The sequence below is a fragment of the Tympanuchus pallidicinctus genome, unplaced genomic scaffold, assembly GCF_026119805.1.
Source record: "Tympanuchus pallidicinctus isolate F22 unplaced genomic scaffold, pur_lepc_1.0 scaffold3, whole genome shotgun sequence".
In the NCBI taxonomy this organism is placed as follows: Eukaryota; Metazoa; Chordata; class Aves; order Galliformes; family Phasianidae; genus Tympanuchus; species Tympanuchus pallidicinctus.
The window spans coordinates 35,958,014-35,976,285 of NW_026294747.1; the positions used below are offsets into that span (position 1 = coordinate 35,958,014).

Below are 18,272 nucleotides of genomic sequence, written 5' to 3' on the forward strand. Positions count from 1 at the left end.
ACTGGGCTCACCACAAAACACCAGAAGGAGAGATCTCCAGACAAGATCCTTTCCCAGTGGCAGCCAGCTCTTAAATAGGTCTAGGAGGGGTGCAGCCAGGCTCCACCCCTTCCGGCAGCACAGGTGAATTGCCTTCAGCTGTGCTCCTCTGGCTGACTCATAGCTCGCCTCAGGCGATCAATCAGAGGTTCAGGTTGTGACTCAGTAGTTCCCATACACTGACACCATATTACACCAGGCAGGACTAGCCTGGAAAAGGCATTAAAAAAATGGTATACCCATTGGTTTGTTTTCTAAATGAATGCCATGGTTTTTTTTTTTTTTTTTTTTTTTTTTTTTTTTTTTTTTTTTTTTTGTGTGTGTGTGTGTGTGTGTGTATGTTTTTCTTTCAAATGGCTCTCTTTTTTCATCAAAGATCAGGGTGAGCTATTACATGGAAAAAAAATCACATTGGAAAGGATGTAAAACCTAAGGCTATATGTACATACAGTATGTTTAAAGTCTTCTATTTTTTATATTTTGAATGCCCTAAATTAATAAAAGACTAATTATGAAGCATTTTGCTTTTCACTTTTGAAATGATCATAGTAGCATTTTCTCTTTGGCTAAGTGCTGATAGGGAACATTTGCCTTAAAATTATAAACTGCAACAGAGCTAATTTTATTGATTTTAGCTACAAAGTAACATAGGAATGAGAAATTGCTGTTGTCAAATAAAGAGAAAAGAGAGGTTAACTGAACACCGTTCTTCTCCCTTGTGGTGGTGACAGAGGCAAAAAGATAATCAAGATACCCTGAGGATTTTTAGGATATGAAAGTGGATGAAAAAATTGCAGTAAGATCCTGTACATACAAAAATATTTCCTTGTTATTTGTGCAATTCTTGTATGATTTCCATAATTGCTTTGTATCTGAAACTAACTTGGTTAGAGTAATTTTGTTTAGTATCTTCTGTAACCTGCGTGAGCTTTATATGATATATATGGCTTATGAACAAGTAGGATATTTAATACTATGTTTATTTCTAAGGCTGTGGCTAGCCTTGCTGTACTATGTCTGTCCTAACTCTCAACAACTTAAGAAACAATTCTGCCACTGCTGCTGAAATTGTACCAAACATGGTACAACTGGAATAGAAACAGGACCCAATTTTGACGCATGAATTTCTAGAGTTTGGCTCTTGTTCTTAATCCCAAGCTGTCATTTTACATGATCTCAGTATCTGGTCCTAAGCAATTATTCCAGTTTTCTTTTTAAAATGCTCTGAAGGTCATTATTTTATCATTTCAGCTGCACTTTTAAAAGTACTGTCTGCACAGTACAATTCAGTGTGCAGAATTTTCAGTTTGTCCTTGAAAAACTACCTCATGTCTCTTTTATGTTTTCTCTTGACATGGACAAAGAAATTACAAATATCAATTTGATTATTTACTTTACACATTTTCAGACAGGTATCTACTTGAATATTTTCTTGTACCACCAATAATCTGAGTACATTCAAAACCGTAACAGCTGAGAATCAGTTTCACTTTATTAAAATGTATTTTAGAATGCATATAGTTTTAAGGAGTAAAATTTTCAGAAGCACTACTTGGGATCAACTGTGTCCTGAAGCCATGCATAAACGTATTCATAAACCAAAAGCATCACTGCACCACCTGGAAGAAAATGTAATAGTTTACTATGCACAAAATTCAGCACTTTCAAGATTTTTCAGAGTATTTAAAGTGTGTAATGTGAGACAGAATATGGCAAAGCCTTATTTAAAAAATAGTTAATTCTAGCAGTTTCCTAATCATGAAAAATTCACCAATTCTTGGACCATATGTATTTTACTTGATGTTAGACCATAAAATTGATGTGAAAAGGTTGCACATTAAATTAAGCTCATCTACAGTGCACTTCTGATATTTTTTGTAATATTTTTGCAAGATTAATTTGTGTTCATTCTTTTGCAAGTCATTGTTTTCATCTGTGAATGTGTGAACATTTGTGTGCCTGTTTGGAGTTGGATTTGGCCAAGAACAACTTAAATAATGGAATGACAAAAATACACAAAAGGTAAGATTCATGAAAGGTTTTCTACTGTTCATTTATCACATCTAAATTAGAAGACTGCAGTATTTAAATGATTATAGTCTTCCTGTGGCTTTACCTAACTATGAATTCACTGTTGAAGTGTTGATGAAGTGGTGTTATCTGCTAGCTAATGGTTAACAGTACAAAATCACACCTTAAGCTCAATAAATAAGCGAAGCCAGACTTAAGCCCTGATGTTGCTGTATCAGCTGAAGTAGGAAACATTTCAGAGGTGTATATATACCTAAACATACAGAAAGAAGCTGCTAGTGGAATCCAAGATGGGAAATAGAGCCAGGTTAAGGGCTGCAGTAGTGTGTTACAATGTACTATTTGCAGGTGCCAGCACAGGGGCACAAACGTTTTTCTTCCTTTGCCTTTTGCCTGTTGGCTCTTTGAGCAGGCTGCAGAGGCACTTGTAATAAACAAGTGCTGCTGAACTGGTCTGACCTTTGCATATGGATGGATAGGCTCAAACAACTAGGAACACAGAGATACCATGTGAATTTTCTCAGTTATTTATTCTTATGAACAAAACCGGACTTGAAATCTGTGAACAGTAACTCCCAGAGAGCTAGACAGAGCAGAAGTTTGCAACAGTTTGACCAACAAACAAATCATAAACACAATGTCTTGAAGATGTGATTTGAGCTCCAATCAGGGCTAATTCCACTCTTATACTGTGTGATGTTTGTGTATCTCTTTTCCTGAAAGTTTTCACGTTGAAAGAAGGAATTACCTTTCCAGTCACGATAAAGATTATGTCATTGTTTCATCAAAAATCCAAATCCTCTTACTAGTTAATGAGACTAAAAGGTGTTTAAAATGAAGCACACGCTTAACTGATTTGCTGGACCTGAGCCAGAGTGCATTGTCACTTGTAAGATGAAAAGTTTAATTCCAAAGTCAGCTATACTAAAGTATACTGGGGAAGTGAAGCCCTGTTGGCTCCTTGTCCTGTATGTAATTTAGTATCTGAGGGAAAAGGCTTTCAGCTGCAGTTACACTTAGCTGCCTTTTTTTCCCCTCCCCATTTTCTTCCTTTGTCCTGCACCATAACCAGGCATGGTCTTGTACTTAGTCAGAAGGATTGGATATACAAACATATACAGACAAACCTAATGCCTCCTTTGTTCTGCAGAGCAGACCTGCACCTACTTTCTTTTAACCATGTGTGCTCTAGCCTATTAAACCACCTTGCAGAATTGGAACTACGATTTCATGCGAGCAGGATACTATTCATACTGGGGCTTCTGCTCCTTTTTACACAGGCTGCCTCTGTGGGCTGACAAAGTCTAAAGGCCTGTTGCTTTGCTTTCATCATTGATCAAAAGCAGTTTGAGAACAACAATCTAGAAGTTTAAGAAGATCATAGAATTACAGAATCATAGAATCAGGGAATTCTAGATTGGGCTGGATTGAAAAGGACCACAATGATCATCAGGTTTCAACCCCCCTGCTATGTGCAGGGTCGTCTAGCACTGTGCCTTTGCATGCGGAGCAACAGCTAGTGAGAAGGGTCAATAAACAACCTACTCTGAAGCTATCCATGTCCTCTTGGTCTTCCAGTATCCTGCAAATCTCCTCCTAGCCCATATTATTGGCTCTTAAGAATACATTCCTTACAGACCCAGCAGAGCATAAGAAGCAGAAAGTAAATGGAATGTGATATGTTTGGGCTCAACTAGCTGAGAGCATTTATGCTGGAAAGACTCTAACCTGTGTTTTAAGGGGACATTACAGAATCGGCACAAAATCACATCAGAGGGAATACAGTAAGCTTTAAGAAACACTTCAAAAGCTTTTATAGTTCTGGTATTTGCAAAGATGCACTCTGGCTTATTCACAAATAAAGTAATTTCACCAACTAGAAGTTACTTGGAACTGTGATCACCTCATCTGTCTAAAATTTTTTAGATATTTTAGCCAAATTTTTCTATGATGTTATTAGATGATATTATCCAAAGGTATCATTCAAAGATGGTACAGTATCTCATTTAGTTGTTTGACACTCACTAAATTTTTTCAAGAAATTGAAAAAGAGGAAGACGAAAGAACGAAAACAACAGAGAAACGAGAAAGGAAAAACTACCTGGACCAAGCCTCATGATCTTGGGAATCAAGCCTTTGTACAGAGCCAGAAATCTGCAACAGAAGAAAAACAAACAAAGAATTTCAAACAATATTCTTGCTGTAAAAGAAGAATGGAATTTTAGCATGTGTTTGTTAAAATGCTGGCAGAGCACTTAGAAGCAATTATTTGAAATTACACATGTTCAATAGCAGGCAGTATCTGGATTTTAACATTTTACAGAGGCAGATTAGATGAAGAGAAAAAGTTAATCAATGTTCAGTCACAAAAGCTATGTTGTGAGTGCAGCCAATCAAAAATATGACTTTAATCAGTGAGATGGTTTTACTTTCAAGACAAGTCTGTTAACAACAGCTGCATACATGGACAAAATGACTGCTATAATTGAATATCAAAGCTACAACTTACTCCTCACTTGAGAAATATTTTAAAAAGTTGGAAAATGTTACTGCCACAAAGATTTGTCCCTAATTTAATTATTTCAGCAGCCATTTTACAAGTAGAGTTAAATTGTGAAATACTGTGTTTTCCAGCGATACTTTATTTTTTACAAAATAAAGAGTTGAAAAAATTACACAGGAGATATACAAAGCATTTATTTGTGGACCATGAATTTTGACCAGTAAGCCTTCTGTAAAAGTTCATGTGAAATAGGAAGAAGTTTCCTTTAATTCTAAAATACATTTTTGAAGCGTAACATTGTGTTCTTTTGATATGTGAATTCACGGTGGCTTCATGTCCTTGTGAAATCTGAAATATAACAACATGGCTTTATGGACCCATATGAACTAAAACAGAGGTCTGGACATTTATTAAAATAAGAATGTTTTACCCTTCCTCTTTATAGACTGTTGCCATAGTTTTAAGACAGGTTCTGTACTTGATCTCTCCAGGAACTGGCTGTGGTCCTTGAATCCTACTTTTTGCAACATCAAAAGGAATGTTAATAATTGAAGCTATTGTTCCTGAGACTAGCCCAATTCCAAATTTCCTCAAAAACTCCAAGTTTGGATCCTGGAAAAAAAAAAAAAAGAAAAAAAAAAAAAGAGAGAGAGAGAGAGAAAAAGAAGGAATAAGAAAGGAAGGGAAACGGAAGGACCTATGCAGGTTAAGCACTATAAAGTAATATGCATTTAATCAGAAAACTCACACAACACAACACACTCATGTTATTTTAGCGGAACACATTAGGATTTCCTATGCTGGAACTTGTTTTCTTGACAATCCTATTGGCTATGTTTTTACACATGGTCTAAATTGCTGAAGTACACATTTCCTCACACAGGATTTATAAACACAGTTCATAAAGAAAGACTGGTATGGCATATGGGGATGATTTGTATAATTGGGCTTCACAATGTACTTAGTATTACTGTATCAAAACAGGAGAAATCCAAGCACACTATTAGCTAATTGGCCAGAATATTTTACAAATGACAGCAACTTCCACCATGAAGCCTACTAAAATGCTCATTTGTGTGTTGGACCCCCAAATGCTAAATTAAATAAAGGCTAATCTCAGTCTGCTGCCATTCCCCTCCAGGTTTTTTACATTTATTTTCACATGTAGCTGATCCACTGTACTGAGAAGTGCTAGCTTCCTGCTATTAACAATCCAGCTCGGTGCAACGGCAAGGGAGCCTCCACGTTCTGCGCATTATAAGCAGTGGTAACTCACTCAGCTAATTGGCTGAAGAATTCACAACAGATTGCTTCTGAACCCTACTTTATGCTCAGAGAGCAAGTTAGAAGCAGGTCAGAAGTGCATCTAAAGTTTTTTGCTCTCTCTAGGTTCATGATCTGACTGGGTTTTATTTGATCATTTAGGAAGACCTCCTACCTTGCCATTTTCTATGACATCCGAGAATTCAGATCTATCTGGGAGTCAAAGTCTCTTGAAGCAAGCCTAATTCTACTTTTACAAGTAGTAGAAGTCAAGGGAAACATCCACCGGTGCCTTTCCTATGCATGTGATTCTTTTGCTACTGATGTTCCAAAACAAGGACACTTTTGTACTGTATCAAACTCCATACATGCAGTTCTATTTTTTCCTTAAGTCACTTCAGTTATAGAAAACCATCAGTAAAATAATAGATGATTTTGCCACGTCATAATGTCAGTATATTAGAAGTCTTTTGTTTGCTAAATCTGTACATTTGTAAGTGAAAACAAGAACAATGAAGGTTTCCTTTCCAGACCAGCAACAAGAATATACGTTAAAATCTGCACAGTATGCATTGTTGGAAGTTCATACAGTTGTTTGGATATCAAAATCAGCACAGCATTTTATTACTTGCAGAAAAACTCAACACTTTGATTTTACAAAACATGAAGAGTACTGATAATACATTTCAAAATTTAGAATAGCTAATACCCATTTCTTTCTACACAACAAATTGTACTTACTAGTAAAAAAATTAGCAGAAGACCTCTGTTTGTTCTGTACATACTGTCACTGGTTTAAATGGAAATAAAATGAAGCCTATTTTTCTGGTACCAGGGAAGAAAAAGAACCCCTTGGAAATCCAGGCACAGCAGCCCCTTTATAACAAGGTGCCCATCCCACAGCCATATGATCACATCTGTACCTGGGAACTGAGCTAACTCCTCTGGCCAGCCTGCAACGAGGCGGATACACTACTGATTTGACATTTCACAGTCTGGAATGATCTAAAATACCCCTTTCAAGTGCAAGAACAATTTTTCTGTAGTACTAAGCACACTGGGTTATACTCTGGGCTAAGCAATACATGTAAGGCAAAAGTATTTACTTCTTAAACAGTGAATTTCAAGCCTTGCTGCTTATATTTGAATGATTGCTCATTTTCATGTTTTGGTGAATTCTTGATGTCAGTGTTGCTTGCTTTGAAACTGGCAGTGCAACAGAGTACTGTATATGCAGGAGAATCCCACTAGGCAGCTTCTTTTGAAATGTAACATTGCACCAACATAACTAAAGGGAAATTAAAACTGCTTCATTTCTATTTCAGTATTTGTGACATTAAGAATGTTGGAAGGCAGCATTTTGCTTATTCATAAAAGTGGATTATAACCAAATTTGCTACAATATACACTAACTTTGCTCTGTAACTTCAGTTTTTATTACGTACTTTATGAGAAATGTTTTTCTGTGGTATTCATCACTGCAATACGCAAGTCATTTAATAAATACCATGGATTCCACATTAATGTAAAATAACTAAGAAGTTTTTTTCTAAAAGCACAGAGTAGTTTCTTTTTAGTGTGCTACTACTTCTACATATAAAAAAGAGATTTCCAAATACAACTCAGGCTTCTGCCTACAAAATTTATATGGACAAAAGAACATTGGTTATCTCTCACGCATGTGCAAGCTGGTGCTATCACAAAACACTTTCTTCTTACAGTGAAATCCAACCTTTTCTACTCAATGGACAATGCCAAAATATTCCTATCAGCCTCAGACCCCACGGAAAGACACATGAGGTAATGCATCTGCCAAGTGCAAATGCTGGAACTGGTTACCAGAGAAAATTATGATCATGCTATTGTCACTACATACATTTCACCGATTGCATATTATATATTTTATATTTGGTACATTAGAGAAAAAGATTCTGACGATCTCCCATTGCTTTTGTGAATGGCATAGCTGAGGAAGAAAAATGACTGTTTTTAAGCAAAAATAACTTTTCTGTAACATGAGCAAAAATGTGAATTAGAGCAGAAACATGATTTTATATGGTGCCATACCACAGTATAGTGTACCTCATGGAAGTTAACAGTTTTCTTATTCATAACACAATAACTTTGTTGTGGTTAGAAATGTAAACTTTGATCCTCTTATCTTTTTAGCACGTCCTTCATGATCACATCTCCTATACACATGAGCTCCTGCCATGTGAGCATAAACAGAGAAAAGTAGGTAATACTAACAAATGCATCCCATGCTGAGTATCCATACATTCTTAGGGAGAAAAAACAATTGAGATATTGCATTTCTGCTTGTTATACTTCATTACTATTATAATATTGTGAACAAAATGGAGACTCCGTAACTTCCACCTAGATCAGATGCTGCTTAATTCCTTCTTCTAAATACTATAATTTCTAGTAACAGAGCATTCTAACTCTGAATCTAGCACATATATACCCAAGTACAATATTGTTCCCCACTGGAGACACTTCACTTATCAGTTTCAGAATCCAAAATCCCAGGCTCTCCTATAACTACTCTTTATTCACACGCTTATTAGCTAGGTACTTGTCAAAACTATCTGTTTAAATCTTTAGTATAAGTCAAAAGTTCCATACTATCTTAATCTGTACTGAAGGAAGGTCACTAAAATCCACAAGCAGTATAGATATTAATCCAACAGTGATATAACTATTTGGTCAAGCCATATATGCTTGGAATTCAGTTAATTTAAGTCACTGATAAGACGTTGTGAATCCAAGTGCATAACTGATGGAGAACATGTGAAGAGAGAGCATCAGAAGGTTGATCTCTAGCTCCCTACCAGAAAAACTGAAAATTAATTTTAGAATAAATAATATGGTACTACTCACCATAGCAGATACATGTGTATTGATTTAGATGCTTATCTCAGATGCAATTCAATGAATGAAAGGTGGAATACTACACTCACTATAAAAAGTGAAGAGAGTAAGTATTTTCAAAGGAACAGCTGAAAGTATATAAGGTAGATGGTAGAGACAGATAGTGTGCACATACATGGTAGCATGCATAAAAGTGTGAAATAACTGCTAGAAGTAAGTACTTCTGCTCAACATGACATAATAGGTCAGTGGAGAAGCAATGAACAGAACTGAGAGGCTTTGCACTTTAGGCTGCACATCCATCTCCCTGTGTATAAAAAGGAAGACTTTAAAAGACAGAAGTCTGTGATTTGGCCAGAGGCCTTATCTCGGCTATATTTATTATTATCAAGTGTGTGGCAGCGTAACAGACCATGGTGTTGCATAGACTGAGTCTCAGAGGAGAGCTGGGAAGAAATGTTGTCATACTCTACTAGCAGGGAGGGAGGAGCTGGTACCGGTGTGTTCAGGTAGTTTGGAGGCACACAAACTCTGGGCAGAAATCAGCAGAAATGAAGAGAATTTAATGTAGATTCACTGCAAGGCTCCAGAGAGTGTGAAAATGAGAAGTGAAAACTAGTCTTGTCACTGTTGTGGTAATATCATGCTGTGATTCTTTTAAAGAACAGTCATAATTTTTGTTTGCAACTTACTCAACACTTGACCACAGTTTTACAAACAGCTTCATGTTCTTATTTACCCTGAACTTCTGAACATCTCGTGCACTTACATAGTAAACTCCTTACTGTAAACTATAGCTTGCTGTCTGATTAGTATAATCATGTTCTGATTTTTGTCAAGATGCATAGGAAATGCTCAACAACAACAAACATAATCGTGAGAGGCATTCCAAAACACGCAGTCACAGCTGCGTTTTGTTTGAATTAAATGTGCCTCTTCACACTGGTATTATCTTTGATTCCTCCTTGAGAGCAATCTCATTGTAGCAGACATTTATTTAAGTTTTTAAAATCCATCTGTCAGATGGCCAACAGCATAATAAATGAATGACAGCTACTAGGATAAGTATCCTGGCTATGCTCCAGAGTGAGATGACTGTCTGCTGTAAAATGCAGGCATTTTCAAACAGTTTGCAACCCTATCAGTGATCTTTCTTTTCCCCCTCACAATAGAATTTCCTGATACAACTATTAATCTTTAGTTACAAATTATTACCTATTATCTACTCTTCTGTCATAATCTTTCAGACCTCTCAGGCAAAGCTGGGACTCCTCTCCACTTAGTCCTAAAACAAACAACTGCACCAAAGAATTTTTGATATAAATAAATAAATAGTTAAAATCCAGGAGATGATAAAAATATGGTCACTGAATACAAGATACACAGAATTCTGGAAGTTCTGTACAGTCCCCAAGAGAAGAGGCAGACTGATCCGTACTTGTTCCTCTCAACAAATGTTACATTGCTGTAGATTACTGTCAGACCATTGAAAGTAGAACAGCAAAGAGACAAAAGAAACTCAACTCTTTTGTCTCCTCACAAACTCTTTATCGACTGTATCTTTCCATCACCTTCTGCATTCGTCCCATACCAGTGATGTTCTGTTTACCCAAAAGAGAGTACTTAATATTCCTGTCATTCAATATTTAGTGCTTGATGTTACACTTCCTAGGGAACAAATACCTGGAAGACTATCAACTACACTTCTAAAAACAGAATCAGTCAGCCAATTTCACATGAACCTTCTTTTGTAATCCCAATCAGCTCTACCACATAGAGTAAGTCTACACAGATCATCAGATTGTTCGTGATCTGTTGGGGTTACAAGCAGGCCACATCTTCAAGGCATCATTTAGACATCAACTATGAGTCCCTTCAAATTCCTTGAAGCAGAAACTGACACTCTGGAATGGACATCTTTTTGTGTACCCCCCGCATCCATCTGTTATCCATCATCAGCTTCAGTTACACAATTAGTTATGAAACAGGAAAAAAAAAAAAAAAAAAAGAGTAGCACCATAAATATTAGAACTAAAAAAGGCTGATGTCCTATGAATTCTTGTCTTGTGGCTGACTGACTGTGTATCTAGAAAGGCGCAGACTCAGACTAAGATTTACATGGTCTTTGTTTCCTATAAAGTTCAGTCTTTAACCAAGCACAAGCTCCCACTGACAATTTCCCTTAGCTAGGATGCTTGTACGATCTCTCCTCCTGTTACATGACCATTTATATGTCTTGTAAGAACTTAGCTACAAGTGTGCCTCTACAGGAATACCACAGACCAGGAGAAGGTAAGATAGCAAAGGACACTCCCCCTGTGATACAACATGTGGTGACGATGGCCAGGGAAGAAGCCCTTAAACAACACTGGTCAACATTTCAACAGCCTCAGGACACCTTAGCTGGAGAGCCATGATCAGTGGATGGCTTGTGACATTTTGCTGGGTACAGCACTGCAATTTTGTTTAGCTGATAGGACATCCTGAAACTTGAGATTGCACAGTATCTCCGAGGTTGTTCTGCCTTCCACTCTGATCCAGCCTTCTCCTAAATCACCTTGTTTCACTACTTATTCAACTGACTTGCACCATGTTCTCCTTGGACTCTGTTTCTACATATAACTTTTACACTGAGGTAGATCTGAAAACAACTGGAAATAAATCTGTTCTCTACAATCTTATTTATTTGCCAAACTGAATAGTCCATTTCCTTGCCTATAGGAGTTTAGGGCCCTTTCGCTGGCAAAACAAGACTGCTCAGCTACTGCTGCCCACTGCTCCCTTTTAACAGGAGGCAGCTGCAGCAGGCAGTGTCTGACTTGAAATGAGTTTTGCAGCTGACTATGATTCAAAGGGAGCTTTCGCCAGGCACTGTTTTCATATTGTTAACAAATATGATAGCCACTTGGAGGTGGTAGTGAGCAATGGTTTTAATGAAACTAATGTTTGCCATCAAACCAAACTGTGATAAAGTAAAAAAAGCAAGAACTGCTGGAAGCCTATGAAGCATGCTATAAAGGCATGTGCCATAAAACTGAGACGATATAAATTTTCAGACTAATTTGATTGCTAGTGCAGATGCATAGCCGTTAATGCTCTATGGGTGATACATTAGCGGCAATTGAAACAAGACTAGCTTATTCCATGTTCAGTAAACTGAGCATGAGGTTGGCTGTAAATGGTCTGTTTAACAGAATAGACTGAACATACGAAAAATTATTCATTATGAACATTTACAACCCACACATGTCATTTATATCATTTGACCACTCAACATAAAAAGTTTATTGTTTTTGGCAAAATAAGCTGCAAACATCCTTAATTGGGATGCAAATTTAATGCACAGTTTAGCACTGTTGACAGCTAAAAGGCTCATATGGATATTTCCATACATTTTTCCACTTACGCTACAGAAGGTGAACAGCAAATACATAGTCAAGAGCCAGAATTATTTTAAGTGTAGTATTCTTATTTCACAGTTTTAAATGCTTGTCAGTATCACAAGACTGACTTACAAGATTTTATGTGAAAAGCACAAAGTGAACAAATTAGGTTTTATAATGAAATCAAATGTGAGAAAACATGAAAAGCTACAACTAATTTTTCAGACTAACTGCCTAATAGCTTCTATCAAATTTATTGTATGGGTTTGATAACTCAGCCTCTACTACTTGCCTACTGACAGAAAATATTTAGAAAATACTTATATTTGATATATAGATTAATATATATATATTTATATTTAAAATAATAATATATAGAAAATGTTTAGAAAATATTTATCATGACATATTATTGAATGCTGATATTTTCCAATCACTGAAGCAAAGTTCAATTCGTATAAACATATTTGACATACTGTTGGCTAGCACAAGCAAGATGAGGCCTGACCTACACCTGGTTAAACTCAGGGTAAGACTTGAATCAATTTTAACGGGAGGTTGATCAGAATTATTGGCTACATCTGTATGTACAGAACTGTCTATGGCATGGCTGCCAGCTGGCCTACAGTGTCCTATTAACTTCATTATTGCTACTAAGAGCTATCATCATCTAAATCAGAGATCCTGCAGGAAATCTGCCCATTAAACTCTTTGCGTGCACAAACTCCCAAGCCATATCCAGGAACAGTGCTAGCTGTCTTGGGCCAGGGCATGCTGAGCAGCACACACAACTGAGTTTCAGTGATACTGCTTGATTTACTAGCTGAGATGTAGCCACTGCAAGCCACTGTACAAGCCACTTCACAACTGTTACGCACAATAAAAACCTCTCCACTTGTAATTAATACATTCTTGCTGTACAAAGATCACAGATAGCATACACAGGACACCTGTGTCACCAGGTGACACCACTGAAGTAATTTCTCTTTCACTGTCTGTATTTATTTAAATTTATGTTCTAGACGTTAACAATTCTCTTCGTCATACAGAATCTATACAAAGAGCTAATTTCTCACAGGTCATAAAGCTCTGAATCTTTCTAATCATGTGCTATACATAGATATTTAAATTGAAATGCTAGAAAAGCATGCTTATGCTGAATACTATTACTAATCTTCCATCACTATGCAGGTAAAGTACAGCATTTCCATAGAAGTTGTGCATAAGTTTCTGTCCTTACACGCATGTGGTTCTGAGTATTCCCCATAGTAACTACAATTTTCCATCTTTTCATCAGATTAAATGTTTTTACTCCTATCTTTGCATCAAGCTACCCTTGTGTCTTGAGTTTTTAGAATGTACGATTAAAGTACACTGCAGTGTATGCTTAAATACACTAAAATAAACTTGTAGAAACTTGTGGGTTAGCTGCTCTTTAACAATTCAATTTACTGTAATGATCTGCAAATAAGAAGTGGAGCTTTTCTCCATTTATACGGTCTTGCCAACAAAAATACCAGGCTACTCAGAAGTGCAGAAAAAAAGAGGTGTTGCTTCATATGGGAATAGAAACTGATCCCTTTTGATGCAAATTGCAGCTTCTTATATGAATATCCCTACATATTACACCTGTGACTGTTTAACTGTCATCATCTAAAAATCACATTAGTGAAAACACACTTCAGTAAGTAATGCACCGGAGTCATTAATAAACCATTAGTTGTGGTTCACACAGCCATTTAGAAAGTTTCCAGTATTAGTACATTTTCATTCATAAAATTTCCTTTTGTTATAAAGGGAAATGCCTACTTTATATAAAATCATATGAGACAATTGACTAAAATTTCTTCAAGAACAATTACAGCTTTATTCTTTTTCTCAGCTTGCTCATAGGTTATTCTACATAAAGTCTCTTAACCGTGTAAGTCCTGATTCTGGGCTGGTTCCCTCCCACGTGGGTAAATCTCTCCTGTCATCTTTCAAGATTAGGTTGAACTGCCTTCAGTAAACAGATCTGTGTATGGTCAGGATACCTCCATAGTGCAGCCCTATCTGCTCATCAAGCTTGACACCTTGCTTTGTGAGTACTTAGAAATTTTCTAGAAATCTCTTTCCTAGTCCAGTTTACCACAAACAAGCAAACAAACAAAACAATAGCAACGCACATACATACCTAGCATAGCATAACATACTTGCATACTGAGCATACTTGCACCATGTTTCTGCCTTTTCAATTTGCTTTTGTGGTACAAAGAAATATTCATAAAATTGTGATTTCAAACACGATTACTTTGTTTATACTCAGCTTTTCTTCAAAAGGTAGAACCTTAACTTGGTTCACAAATTTTGTCATGAAAATGCTACAGCATTTTCTGCAAAACAGGGAGTTATGTTAATCAGCAGTTAGTCACAGTACAGCTTTGCACTGTAAAATACAACGTTAATCAAATTGCCAAACCTCTTATCTGCTTGTCTACTCCATTGTATGAGAAACTTACTTTATTGACCGGAAGAATGTTTTTCACATTGAAGTAGAATCCAAAGTAAACCATGTTAAAAACTCCGTGACGGCCCAGTGTTGCAGTAAGACCTTTGTTGAGTCCATGGAGGCCCAAACCATCAGTTCTGATGATCTGCTGAGCTTGAACAAAGCTAGATGGTTGCTTCACAAGTTAAGTAAAGGAAGGAAGAGATCATCTTTAGAAAAAGAAAACAATAACCTCTGCCTCATTTCAATCCCGTTGACAAACACAGAGTTGTCAGCTCTTGTCATTTTATCTTAAGTATTGCCTTTTTTTTTTCATTACAAAAAATATTACTCATTTTTCTGATAGCAGAAAAAAAGATGAAAACATCCCTAAAGCAAAGAAAGCAATCTTAAAATCGTCATTTCAAATTTTAGTTGAATTTTATAGAGAAATTCATGGCATCAGATATGTGAATTTGGCAACAGTTTGCTTTTTTTTTTTTACATCACAGTGTATGCTGTTAAGATTATGACAGATGAAACCCTTGCACAACTAGAGTATACAACAATAATTCTGGACAATTAGAAGATTAGAAAAAAAGCTTCTAAAGTAAAACCAGTGGCACAGGGGCATGCACTACAAGGCAGTGATGAAAGCACAGAATTGGAAGAGGAAATAAGTTGAGCCATTATGGATAGGATAGCAAGTTGTTGGGAGCCATAGATTGAAGCAGCAAAGGACAATATAAATATCTGTTTGTTCAACTGTGTTGAACAGTTTGGCAGTTCCAGATTCAGTGTTAAAACACTGACTTTTGAAGGAGTTACTGAGCACACAGAACTTTTTAAAATTAGATCACACATTAAATGATTTTCTGTCACAGAGCAGGCAACTGACTTTAATATTGTAGTAATGAAACTGTAGAAAAGAAGGCACAAATTCTTTTTTCTCATAAGCATCCAACTGGAAATCCTGTTTTGCACTCCTGATGAATAACTTGAGGTAAAGGTGTAGGTAGACTTTGAAAATCACAACACTCACTTATATTCCAAGGTATAGATTTAGAAAATTGACTTTAGAAATTCTGTTTTGAAAACAATGTCCAAAAGGCATAGAAATCCTCTTAGCCCTTCCTACCTAATAAAAGCCAGAAAGGACAAAACTTCCTCAGGATCCACTTATATAACAATGAGTTCCACAGACACTATCTGCCTAAGTACACATTTGATCTGTACCACAATATACTGTGATACTACTGATGATACTTCAGAAGTATTAGATCTCTTTTTAACAGAATTATAGAAAAGCTCCTCTTAAAAGCTCCTCTCAAAGTTTTATGCTTTCCAAAGCATAAAACCAGCTCTATCAAATATTTAATTATAAGGGAAAAGATGACTTCCACTAGGCTGCTCAAACATGAAAAGATGGAGAAATTCTGACTACAGCACTGTGAACGTTGCTAATTTCAATGTGCTTACTTATTTATTGCCTTCTCATTTCAAAATAGCACTGTAGTAGATCAACACCATCAGCCAAATTATTCCTGTTATAACTGACACAGTATATCACTGCTTATTCAGGTGACTGACAAATTTAGTCTTTAATACTAGGTTTCATTCTGTTTCTTCATATTTAGCAACCAATATTATCCTGCTAATGCTTTGAACACATTTTACTAAATTTATTTTCCTAACTACTACCAGCATTCAAATCAGAATCTATTAAAAAATGTAGATTCCCAATATGGAATGTAGTCCACACACTTGCAATAGCATCTTTTCTCATGCACAAAGAATGAAGATTAGACTTAAAAAAAAAAAACACCACAAAAACAAACGAAAACTACTAGTTGTCTGGAATAAAGTCATTTAAGCTGAAGAAAGCAGCTTTCAATAGTAAGGTATTCCTTGGTCTTATACTGAATACAGATTTACTCCTGACTCACAAAGAATGCCTGCCAGTTGCTGAACACCCAAGATGAGATTCATCAGTCCTGATGTCTATATCTGCAAACTCTACATCTGCAGCTGAGCTACTCAAAAAGACTCATTTTTCAGTCCTTCAGCAATAAGAAGGGCTACCCTAGACATTTAAAATGTCGGCTGATCAAGACACAAAGTTCTAAATTCTATGCTGATGACAGAAGGACCTGAGGATAACTAACCTGGAGAAATGTGCTGTATAAACAACTAGAGTTTGATTCACTTCAGACAATTGCTGACTTGTACTTAATAGAGACCTGGACAGCATGATCTGAAGACTGTCATCTCATCTTAGAGCAGAAACTTGTAAAATCAAGTGAGAAGACTTTTATAATCACATCAGGATCTATACCCAGTGAGTTTTCCATGGCTACAGAGAAAAGACAAAAAGAGAAATCCAAACAAACAAAACTGGGACTCTATCTAAACAAAAAAAAATTGCATTATTTTTACCTGTAGCAATCCAAATGACAATAGTGCCAATATGTGATTTATTGCAGCCTTCCTCTTTAAATCTATCAGCCCTAGAAAGATGATCTGGTACCACTGAATAATTCAACTGTCACTGTACTGTGTGAATATTTGTTTTGGGGGTGTGCAGGAGTCTGGGTGTGGGTGTATGTGTTCATGCTCTTCCTTGTTCCTTTAGACGAGATGTATTTATTATTTCAATACAATAGTCAAAGAAATATGTGACTTGCATTAGGTTTCATCATATAATATGAAAGCTACACAATGGGATAGGTACATACCTTACTTAAACCTTTTAGAAAAACAGTGCATGGTAATGAAGTGAGTGTACCATTACCCTACACTCTGTAATAACATGCAAGAGCTTCTTCCAGTAGGCTTGAGTTTACATGCTTTGTATGGAATGTCCTTCAACATGTTCTTAATGAGAACTTGAGATTGTGGTACTGAAGCCACTAGTTTTTCTGATTTACAACAAATTCTAAAATTATAATCCCTTTTAAAATATATATTTAAAATGGATATCTGTGATTTAAGAACTTAAGACCCTTGGATTTTTTAATATCTGGGCAAATAGATACTTTCAATCCTATGTTAAGTGTAAATTAGGTACTTTCCTGAAATGGAAATCCTCCCATGCACTGCTTTCTCCTTGCAGTAACTCAACCCTTTTTTTTCTTGTGCAGTATGAGCTCTTTGTTTCAGCGGTTTTACTGCTCATAGTTAAAAAATGACTAGGCCAGAGACCCTGGGCAACCTGACATCTCTGGTATGCATTGAGAATGTAACAAAAATTTATCAAATGTTATAAAATTATTCTCTAGGAGAATGCTTCTCTGAGTGAATTACAGAGCCCATAACAGCTACTTTTAACATCAATAAATTCATCCAAGATTGTGAAATCTACCAGCTATATTTCAACATAAAAGACATCAGCTGGACCTGCCCAGCACACTGGACCTCAGCATCTTATGCCAACTCTCTGTTCTCACTAGAAGTCTGGAGACTGCCAGGGTAAATGTACATAAGAGTCTCAGATTTGTACTTCAGGATAACAATTCTTCACAGTGCTGTACTACTGGCTGCTGTGGGAGTAAAGAGATTCACTGAATATATGCAATGGAAATACTGACACAGAGGACAGTACTGTATGCATCTTGATGCAAATCTGACAGCACAATTTAATGAATCTTTTATCTCATTTTTCCTTCTCCACTAGGCTTGTGGAAAAATCATTTGCATCAACCCAGTACAGCAT

General features: G+C 36.4%; 1 protein-coding gene across 5 annotated transcripts in view; it reads right to left on the reverse strand.

Annotated features, from left to right (window-relative positions):
* Positions 1-380: 380 nt before the first annotated feature.
* The window catches only part of SLC25A21 (solute carrier family 25 member 21), a 222,504-nt gene continuing 204,612 nt past the window's right edge, over positions 381-18,272 (reverse strand). For all 5 annotated transcript variants that reach the window (XM_052696863.1, XM_052696862.1, XM_052696864.1 and 2 more), the window contains 4 exons: positions 14,592-14,756; positions 5,004-5,185; positions 4,172-4,224; positions 381-1,658 (listed from right to left, as the gene is read on the reverse strand). In XM_052696863.1, the coding sequence (XP_052552823.1) occupies positions 1,588-1,658; positions 4,172-4,224; positions 5,004-5,185; positions 14,592-14,756 (471 nt within the window). In that variant the 3' untranslated portion in view covers positions 381-1,587. The remainder of the gene's footprint in view (positions 1,659-4,171; positions 4,225-5,003; positions 5,186-14,591; positions 14,757-18,272) is intronic.